This window comes from Rhipicephalus microplus, chromosome X (assembly GCF_043290135.1).
Source record: "Rhipicephalus microplus isolate Deutch F79 chromosome X, USDA_Rmic, whole genome shotgun sequence".
Taxonomy (NCBI): domain Eukaryota; kingdom Metazoa; phylum Arthropoda; class Arachnida; order Ixodida; family Ixodidae; genus Rhipicephalus; species Rhipicephalus microplus.
Window position 1 is genome coordinate 203,473,141 of NC_134710.1, and position 10,950 is coordinate 203,484,090.

Consider the following 10,950-nt stretch of genomic DNA (forward strand, 5'->3'; position numbering starts at 1 on the left):
GGTAGGATGCATGATGGCCAGTGCTATGACCATTTCTTCGGCCTCTTTGATTGATGCGGCTGTAGTAGAAGCCACATTTACGATTTTAGGTTCTCTGTCCACGGCACTCAGGGTGTATGTGTTGTGCCTCTGGTTGGCGGCATCGACGAAGACCGTGGTTTGGTCTTGCTTGTGCTTTTCATTTAGCCTATCGGCTCTGGTTTTTCTCCTGGCGTCGAGTCTGCCCACCTGGGTGTTTTCGGGCATTGGTTTGATCTGTAGGTAACGTCTGATCGCGAGAGGTAGTGGTGCTCTGCCTCTCGTGGTTTGTATGGGCTGAATTTTCAGTTTATGCAGGATATGTAGTCCCGTCATAGTGTCTGAAAGCCGTGTTATTTGTGCTCCGATCAGCTCCTCTAGTGTGTTATGCATTCCAAGTTGGAGGAGCTTCTCGGTGCTGGTATAAACAGGCAAACTTAGGGCCCATTTGTAGGCCTGTCGAATAATAGCTTCAATTTTATCTTTGTCTGATTTTCTGAAATGATAATAGGGGATAGAGTAGACTATCCGGCTGATTAGGAAGGCCTGAATGAGCCTACACAAGTCCATCTCCTTTATGCCTCTATATCTGTTGGCCACTCTCCTGAGCAGTCCACCAATTTGTTTGGCGGTGTTCTGCAATTTTGTGAGGGCCATGGTATTTTGAGTGTTATGTTGAATAAGCATACCCAGCACTCTAATTGTCTGAACCGGAGGAACCGTGCCGCTTTCCTACATAGCTTTTATCGGTGCTTGGGCGTCCGTGCCTGGCCTCTTCTTGGCTTTACTTCTAATGATTAGGAGTTCGGATTTCGAGGGGGAGTATGTTAACCCGTGGTGTCTAACATACTCTTGCACAACGCTGGCTGCCTCCTGTAACGCATCATTTATCCCACCGTCCGAGCCACTGTTTGTCCAGATTGTAACATCGTCCGCGTATATGGCATGTTTGATATGTGGTATCCTGTTTATCTGTTGTGGTAAGTTCATCATGGTGATATTGAAGAGTAGGGGCAAGAGGACGGCACCTTGCGGGGTTCCTCATGTGCCTAGCGTAAACTTGCGACCGCGCACTTCACTCAGTTGGATGGTGGCCGTTCTTTATCTGAGAAAGTCAGAAATGTAGGCGAACGTTCTTTCACCCACGTTCAACTGGGATAAGCCATTTAAGATGGCCTGATGTGCGACATTATCAAAAGCTTTACCGACGTCCAGGCCCAGTATGATTCGAGTGGCTCGCAGTGGGCCTGAGTCAAAGATGTCTTGTTGCAGTTGAAGCATAATATATTGTGTTTATAGACACTCTCTGAAGCCGATTAGGGGGTCAGGTAGCAGATGCTCTTTTTCAATGTAATTGCTGAGTCGGATAAATATGACATGCTTCATGACCTTGCCTAAACAGGAGGTGAGAGAAATCGGTCGAAGGTTTCCCAGTTCTAACTTCTTGCCCGGTTTAAGAATGAAAGTGACGGTAGCATTTTTCCAGCTAGGTGAATCTTTTCCATAAGCCCAGTAAGTGTTGAGTAGTTCAGTGATCTGGCTAATCGAGTGGTCATCTAAATGTCAGAGGATTTTGTTTGTTATTCTGTCTTCGCCCGCTGCGGCAGTGGTTTTAATATGGTTGAGGACTGCTCTAACTTCAGCTTCGTCTATATTGCTATCGAAAGCTGGATTGATTTCTCCTTCATATTTAGCCGGAGTGGGCATGTCTGTGTTGGTGTTGAAGTATTTGCTTTGCAGTTCCCGTATTAGGTCATTCTCCTTTTCAGGATAGGAATGGATGAGTTTCTGCAGGTTCTTACTTGCGTTAGATTTCGTTTGTTCGGGATCTACCAGATGTCTGAGTAGAAACCAGGAGTTTTTGTTAGCTAATTGGCCATTGAGCCGGTCACACATTTGGTGCCAGTGTTCTCGACTCAATGCTTGTGTATATTTCTCTACTTCTTTGTCAATTTGAGCTATCTTCTTTTGTAAGATACTGTTGTGTTTTTGTGACATCCATCTCTTCTGAATACTTTCCCTAGCCTCCCACAGGTGTATAAGCCGTGAGTCAGGGGATGGGTGATCCTCCTCGATCTCGACTTCAGTGGTGCCTTTGTTCGTGTCTTCAATTAGATTGGATGTCCATTCTTCTACGTTTGTCAGTTCTGTGGGTTCTCTCTTATTTCTAATGTCCCTGAAAGCGTCCCAATTAGTATGTTTCCCTCTGAATTTTCCTTTCTTTATTTTTACTGAGTGGGAATGTGGCGGCTATGATGTAATGATCGCTACCTGCATTAGGTTCTGTGTTTTCCCAGTTGCCGAATTTCATGTTTTTAATGAATGTTAGACCAGGTGATGTGTTTCGACAGATGCTGTTACTTACTCGGGTGGGCCGCTCGGGGTGTGTGAGGAGGGTTACGCAGAGCTCCAGTGAGGTTGTCCATAGACTGGTCCCCTTCTTGTCACAAGACTTATAGCCCCATGCCGGATGGTGAGCATTGAAGTCACCTACTATTATTAGTGGTGATCTTCTGGCATGTTTCTGCGTCTTTGCAATAAGCTTAGAGGCAACGATGCCTCTGTTCTTTGGTGGACGATATGCGTTTAAGATGTACAGGGTGGGGTAAGTTTTGTTTTTGGGGAGGATTTCTACGAAGTTGTAGGCTATATCCTCAATTGCGACATCTATCACGTTAGTGGTGAGGTTTCTATGTGTCATGAGTGACATGGAGGGATTAAAGCCTTCCGCCACTGTCGTGTTGAAGGTTGTGTAGCCAACAAGCTTGGCGTTTACGCCAGTTTCCTGTAGCGCAATAACATCAAGTTTGAATGTAGAATGATGGATCCTATATTCGGGATCACGTCTTTTAGCTCGGAACCCTCTGCAGTTGTATTGCCAGATCGAAATTTGGTCACTGGCCATCATGACTGCTCAGGAGTTTCTGCCCGTGGTTCGTGTGTTCTGTTTGGGCCTTCCGCTGGGGGTCATTGATCTATCTTGTATTGTTAGGTCCCTCGCCTCAAACTAGGAGTGGTAATTGTGCAATAGGGCTTTGGTGTTGTTGCTGCTGCTGTGTCAGTGCGCCTGTGTTAGCTACTTTGAGCTGATTAGGACTTGCCCGCATGTTTTCGATTCTGGTGAGGCGACCTTCAGTAAATGCCAGAAACTCAGCCTGTTTGGCTTCTAGCTCTTTGAAGCGCGCGTTTATGGCAGTTTCTAGCTTGGCTAGTTTTAGTGTCAAGTTTTTTACTTTTTCTTGTTTTTTTTCTGTGGCAATTTCTGGCGCTGGGCTAGAAGCTCTGCGCTTTTCTCCTTTAATTCTGTCAGTTTTCGTGTTAGTTACCTTACTGTGAGCGCATCCCATTTGTTCCTCAGCCGTGGGTGGGGTAAAGGTCGAATTGGAATTTTTTTCAGTTGCTTGATCTGTTCATTGGCCGAAGCCAACTGTTGCTGTAAACAGTTTACCAGCTCTGCCAGTTCCCCCACCTTATTGTCTTGAGGTCTGGCCGGTGGCTGCGTCCTTCATCTCGGACTGGATCTGTAATGGCCGCCTCGAGTCTGGGATGTTGACCGGTTCCTGGTCTTGCCCCCTTGTTTAGTGTTGGATGCTGGCTGAATAGTTGCCGCTTTGCTGGTATAGCCTGGATCGTAGGTACTCCAACCTACGCTCTTTGGTGGGCCGTTGCTCCAGGCGTTGTTGTTGTTGTGTATTGCTGGCATAGAAGCGGATGTTTCCTGACTGGGACTACGGCTCTTTTTTGTAGGGTTGGGGGCATTTCTGTTCCCACTCTTGCTTCTTTTTCGTAACCTCGATCTTGATCGATGGCCTGGTGATCTTGATCTTCCTCCCTCATTGGTGCTAGAGGACATCGATGTCTTCTTGCTGTTATTAGGTTTGACTAGTGTGAAGCGTAGCTTGCAGCTCCTGCTGCCAGTGGGATGTACGCCGAGGTAGACTACACACTGTGGTGTACATGTTGGCTGTTATCCCAGTGGCGGTGGGGCATGTTCTCTACCACATCTTCGGCATTTTGGTATTCCAGGACCGGGCAGCGGGCACACATCTGTGCGATTCACAAGCTTCCTGCAGTTGAAGCAGGACTCATGACTTTCCCTGAAGGAATTTACTTCTAAGGTGAAACACCTGAAGCGGATCGTGGCAGGAAGCTTGTGTCCGGCGAAGGTGATGACCAGGTGTTCTGTAGAGCCCAGTCTCATGGCATTTACTATGGGGATGTCAGGGTTTTTCTTCATGAGTTTTGCTTGAACATTGTGGTCTGTTTTGCCCGTGCAGGCCTTGTAAACTACTCCAAGGATGGAGTCATCCGGTGCTGGTACGTAACTGGCCACTGGCAAGTTCATATTGTACGTCAGACTTCTGAGCACTTCCAGAAGGCGGTAGGCTTCTGCTCTGATTCTTTCGGGTGTACTGCCTGTAAGAGAATTTTTAATAAGGTGAATTCTTATTTGATCTTCCTCTTCTGCTCGGGCCGGGTCAACTTTGGCAGTGCTTTGGATGGCTTCCAGCAGTGTAGTGAGGCCAATGTTCAACAGGTTGCGCGTTTGTGCTGGTTATCAAAGAAACACCCTATGCACATGTCAGCCCCGCCACTCAGTGAACATTTCAGCAGTGCAGAACCATCAGCTTCATTATCGCGCTCTTTTTGTCAGCTGAACACGCGCCTCCTACAGGCGTGTTGGTGGGCATTTGTCATTTTCAGGGAAAGTTCTTTCGTTCCAGTTGCAGCATGAAAATTTTCACTCTCGACAGCAGCAAAGATGCACGCAACACTCTCGTGCTGCTCATTTCGCTTCATCAAAATATTGAAGATATATATAAGGACAGGTCGTCAACAGGGCGCTCGCATCATGGCGGCAACGCGACTGTGAGTGGATACGTCATGAGCGCAGTGAAATTGATTACGAGACATCGTAGCCACGTGTTGATTTACCTTTTACTCATACGTGCGTATGTGCATAGCATGCGCGATAAAGTTGATAGATTCATGTGCTGCTCACTGGCGTTGCGGCGTGAGCACTGCTCTTCTACAAGTGCGAACGTGCTGGATGGACCTGACCTTTGCAGTGGGCGTCTGTCAAACTGATTGACTCGGGAACTAGGATTTGAACTCATTGATTTTGAGAAAACCCCAGTTCAACTCGTGACTGTCATGGAGCTGGTGTGTCGGCGAAGTGTTTCATGTGATGGATACTAAGCAGTAGCTTTTTTGCACAGTAAATGATTTGGTCAGCTGCACTACTTGTACAAGGCTGGAGCCAATGAGGAGCTTGTGATAACCTAGCTTCTTACAGCTTATCAATTCGGTCGCCTATTCTCTTCTTTGTGTGCTTAGAAGTGAGAATCACATCAGTTTTGTTTTATAATTTAGATTTTACTAGATACATTGGGCTTTAAAACAGCAACGGTTATTTCGGGTAACCTGATTCCTATTAGCACGAACTTTATAGTCATCACTTAAGTAAAGTCTAGTTAGCATAGTTTCCCAAGGTGTGCTCCTACTCACTATCGCGTTAATTGGCACGATTTAGATAGTGTGTCAAGTAGCATGCTTTATCTAGCAGATTTCTATCTTCACATGGCTTCGTTATCATAGTTTTATTGCGAATGTCTCGTAATTTTATCAGTTTTACCGCGAATTGACCTAATTGCGTGGTCCTAGCAGGTCCTGGCCTAACTTGACAAGAATACTGCGCAGTCAAATAGCTAATTATTCAGCCCCATGTGCACGGGTGCTAGCGATTGGCGAAGACTACAAAGAAGGCAAGCACCGGCCGGACAGCCTGCTAGAATGTACAGACTGACCATGATGATTAACACGTGACCTCAGGTTCAGCTGCGGTTGCGATGTCGTGGAGAGATTGGTCGGAAGTAATCTCAGAGGCAAACATGCTTATTACTGCAAAACAGGCTTAGTCCAACCTATAAAGGTTTCAAAATAAATTTAGACAGGTCGTACTTATGAAAAATATAATTAGGAAAAGCTTCTGACATTTTAAAGGTATGCGTGCACATATGCAGTCATAGAAGTGACAAATCGTTGAAAGAAGATGCCTCTGGATTGAATAACGACCCACCTTAGTTGAACATCCTTGACTTGATGACGTTTCCACCGTAACCAATGAAACGAAGCGCGCTAAGGGGTGGACTTGATTTTTTTGCTCGGTTGATTCACTCAAAAGAGGCTGTCGCCAGAGCTCGAGAAAATCCCGAGTTTTACCAAGCTCGGGTGATCCTGGATAGCACCCCAGGCAGGTATTTATTGTAATGTGATCAACATACGTAGGCTTCTAACAACACTCACAATCCAGCTATCATGTCAGGTAGCTTATAAAGTTCACTAAGAAAAAGTAAGTAGAATGAAATTGAGGGTTAGTTGGAACGTATTCATTGTGGGTAGCACACAAAATGAAAACACAAGAGAAGGAAACAGGACAAGCGCTGGACAAGTGGCAGCGCTTGTCCTGTTTCCTTCTCTTGTGTTTTTTGTGCGCTGCCTACAATCAAGAAAAAACGACCTGAATATTTTTGCATTTTGTTGCGATAGCACTTATATGGCCACTCTAGGCTGTTCTTGCTGTCACTGTCATTTCCCTATTTCCCTATAAAATATATATATATATATATATATATATATATATATATATATATATATATATATATATATATATATATATATATATATATATATATATATATATATATATATATATTCGCAGGTGCAGGCTGCGAAACAAGGCGTTTGGTGCGTAGCGACACCACGGGCCGAAGCTGACGGGGGAGTCTATACTCGCTCCCACGCCTAGCCATGCGTGGCTTTGCCGTGTCCGTCGAAAAGGAGATCCTCGGGGTTGAGCCGACGCCCGCCGGGTGATTGGACCTTTAAGGCCCCCCGGTAGAGGCAACACACCCCTTTGGCTCTGGCTTCACGTAGACGGCACCCCTTGGCTGACCCACCCAGGAGAAATCGGCAGTCGCCTCTTCCTCTTTTCTTGTGTCTCTCCATCTTCGTTTTTTCTACTACTTTTGATCTTTCCTGTCCTCTCCTCACTTTTCACTTTCGAAATTCTCGGCGGCAAGGGTTAACCTGGTGCAGATGTTCATCACATCACATCACCTTAATACCTTAAAGTCCCCCATGTAGGGGGTATTACATAAGGGGTGGGTAACAGGTAAATGTACACAGGTTTTCAAATGGAAATGTGCGTGGTGACCTTCTCTTTAAATGTTGATGGACACGTGATGGCTGGAACGTCACAGGGAAGGCCATTCCAGTCCACTACTACACGGGGGAAAAAGAGGCAGAAAAAGAAGTAGTGCGAGCATGTGGACGGGCAATTTGAAACGCGTGGGCAGTGCGGTGAGATATGCGCGTCGGTGGGACGATGTAGGGTGCTTGATTAAGAGGGCTGTGAAAGAACTTGTGTAGCAAACAAAGGCTGGTAATGCGGTGGCGCACTGAAAGATTCGAAAGACCAGTTTCACGTTTAAGGGATGATATGCTTATGTTATATGAATATAAAGAATGTATGAACCTAGTGGCGCGGTTTTGCACAGACTCTAATTCATTTATCAAGTATACCTGGTGCGGGCTTCATATGGGAGCTGCATATTCTAGTTTAGTTCGGATTAAAGATTTATAGGCGAGAAGTTTGATGTCAGGTGGGGCATGACGCAAATGACGCTTCAAAAAACCCAAAGTTCGGTTCGCTGATGATATGACGTTCGTGATATGCGTGCGCCATGAAAGATCACTGGATAAGGTGACGCCTAGGTATTTATAGGATTTAATTTGTTCAAGAGTAGAGTTAGCTATTACGTGAGAAAAATGCAAGGGATTATGCTGGCGTTTAAAAGAAACGAGTTTGCATTTAAAGGGGTTAAGCTCCATCAACCACAGGTCGCACCATTGCTGTACACGATGAAGGTCATTTTGAAGTGCAGTTTGATCAGAGGGGTTAGTAATTTTGCAGTATAGAACACAATCGTCGGCAAACCTGCGGATATGCGAAGATACATGCATGGGTAAATCGTTAATAGATATTAGAAACAGAAGGGGTCCGAGGACGGAACCTTGGGGGACTCCCGATGTTACCGAGAGGGAGCTAGAATGTTTATTTCTAATATCGACAGACTGGGAACGGTTAGCGAGAAATTCTGAAATCCATGCAAGAATTTTGGGGTGCAGATTAAACTGGGCAAGTTTTAGTACCAGGCGTTTGTGTGGTACCTTATCGAAAGCTTTAGCGAAGTCTAGAAAGATTGCATCAGTCTAGAAGTTACGGTCAAGATTAGCGTGCAAATCATGAGTAAATATGGCTAGTTGTGTTTCACAAGATAAAGATTTACAAAATCCATGCTGCGAAGAATGAAAGAAATTGTTAGCGTCCAGAAAGTTTATTATGTGAGTGTATATGACGTGTCCCATGATTTTGCATGAGACGCTGGTTAGTGAAATGGGGCGGTAATTTAGGGGTGACTGTTACCTGATTTGCGGACCGGAATGACCTTTCTCACCTTCCAGTCTTCTGGCAGCATTTCTGTTTTAAGCGACAATGAAAACAACATCGACAAATACACTGCAATAATTTGTTTAGTGTTTTTTAACAGTTAAGAGTTAATGATGTCAACGCCAGCCGATGATGAAAGTTTAAGTTTGTCGATAAGGGACGAAATTCCAGCAACAGAAAATTCCACTGGAGTCATTATCGGTAACGTCGTAGTAGGTGGCGAGGGAAGTGGCGAATCGGCTTCTTTTGTGAACACAGAGCAGAACGCGATGTTAAAAACGTCGGCACAATCACCGTCGCTAACTTCCTCAGCATATTGGTCAGTAAGCGTTATTTCGCGCGGCGGTTGCGGGTTTATAACTTCCCAGAACATTCTAGGGTTATTTGTTAGAATTTTAGGTGGTCAATGCAATAAAACGTCTGTTTTGCTCTTCGAATTGCAGCATAATATGCGTCTTCTGCAGCATAGTACTTCTCCCATGCGCACGCAGTACCATTACGTTTCGCAGTACGAAAGAAACGTTTCTTTTTATTTTCCTGCCTTATTAAAAGTTTCGAAAACCATGGTTTATTTTGATTAGCAGGTAAGTTCATCTTTGGGATATATGTATTAGTTAACTCGAATATTTTGTCCCTAAAGACTAACCAGTTGCTGTTAAAAGATCTGAAATCGAAACTGGATTCAAACTCAGGCAGGAAATCTCGCAGTTCATTATTGATTGCATCATAATCATCTTTGTTGTACATATGAATTGTTTTGCTGGAAATGTGGCGTGTTTTAGGGGTGAAGTTTAATGTAGTATGAATGACTTTATGATCACTGATTTCACGTAAGTAGGAGATAGATTCTAAGCTTTCGGGGCTCTTTGTTAGTATAACATCTTAGATGCTCGAAGATTCACTAGTTACACGAGTTGGTTCCGACACCAGTTGCATAAGGTTAAAGTTCAGACAAACATCGACAAATTCTCTTGCTTCGGCATTTCCTGTATTTAGTTGTGTTTCGTTTATCCAGTCAATATTCGGGAAATTGAAGTCGCCATAGAGGAGGATATGTGCGGATGGGTGTTTATTAGTAAGCGTAGACAGCACTTCATTCAGTTCGCGGGCGAAATTCGGATCAGAGCGAGGGGGCCTGTAGCATACGCCAAGTATGCTACAGGCCCCCTCGGGTATATCTACCCAAGGGGTGAACATTGGGTAGATATATTAGGTTATAGAGGCCATGTACGATTGGCGCTTGCGTCTCCTTCGCGTCTCGCAGCGTCCCCTTGTTGGGCTCAGTGGTAAGTGGCTGGCTTGGCCGCCGAATAAGCTACCTAATTCATGGGAACTCCTAGCTTTGTCACAACCAATCGCGCCTCTGAGAGGTGGCACACTAATGCAATTTTAGAATTTCTACCAAACAAGAAAGATAACTTCCTGAAATAACCACATTATCCACTGTGAAAGTACACAAAAGAAAGCTAGAAGTATTTCACCTTTTCTTGTTTCCAAATGCCTTATAGAAACACTAGGCGCAGGCTACAAAGCCACAAATACCGCCAGTGGTGACCTGCTACTCGAAGTAAAATACCACGCACAGTACCAGAGACTGCATAACCTTACATCGTTTGGTGATCAGCCTATCACAATCACACCGCATCGAATCATGAACACCTTGAATGATGTTGTATCAGATGGAAACTTAATAGACCTCTCTGATGAGGAACTTCTAACAGGCTACAAAGAAGAAAATGTCCTTCAGGTGCGCCGTATCAAAATAAGAAGAGAAAATAAAGAAACCCCAACGAAACACACCATACTCACTTTCGCATCTAGTACTCTCGCTACTGAAATAGCAACAGGCTATCTTAAACTGCCAGCCAGACCATACATACCCAACCCGCGGCGCTGCTTTAAGTGTCAGACGTTCGGGCATGGCTCCTAGAGCTGCCGAGGAGAGCTTACCTGCGCGAAATGCGGCAACAAATGTCATACCGCTGACGATGACTGTCAGTTACAAGTCCACTGCGCAAACTGAGAGGGTGACCATCCCGCATATTCCAGGCCATGCGTGGCCTGAAAAAGAGAAAAAGAAGTAATAATCACAAAGTTTAAATTGAACACAAGCTTCCGTGAAGGGCGGCCGCGTGTTTCCCCACATTTCTCAGGGAATACATCGTATGCCGAAGTGGTGCGAGGGGGGTCAGCACCCCTTCGGTTTTCAGCAACGCCTTGAACCACGCCTAGCGTGCCGAGGCAAACGCCACAAGCCCCCACGGGAGGAGCAGCCTCGGCTGCCCCACCCTCCCTGAATACAGCCCCACCGAAGGCCCCTGTGAACCCTGGCAATAGCCAGGGCATCACATAAAATAAAAAGGTCCCCTTGACCTCCAGCTCGGTGGTGTAGAAGGCTCCGTCTGTTGTGACGAAGCCTA

The 10,950-nt window shown here is 45.4% G+C and overlaps 1 protein-coding gene across 1 annotated transcript in view; it reads right to left on the reverse strand.

The window, feature by feature from the left end:
* Window positions 1-10,588, reverse strand: part of LOC119187625 (ornithine decarboxylase) — a 196,950-nt gene extending 186,362 nt beyond the window's left edge. The window contains exon 1 of the mRNA XM_075878493.1: window positions 10,481-10,588. Within this exon, the coding sequence (XP_075734608.1) occupies window positions 10,481-10,584 (104 nt within the window). The 5' untranslated portion in view covers window positions 10,585-10,588. The remainder of the gene's footprint in view (window positions 1-10,480) is intronic.
* Window positions 10,589-10,950: the final 362 nt, after the last annotated feature.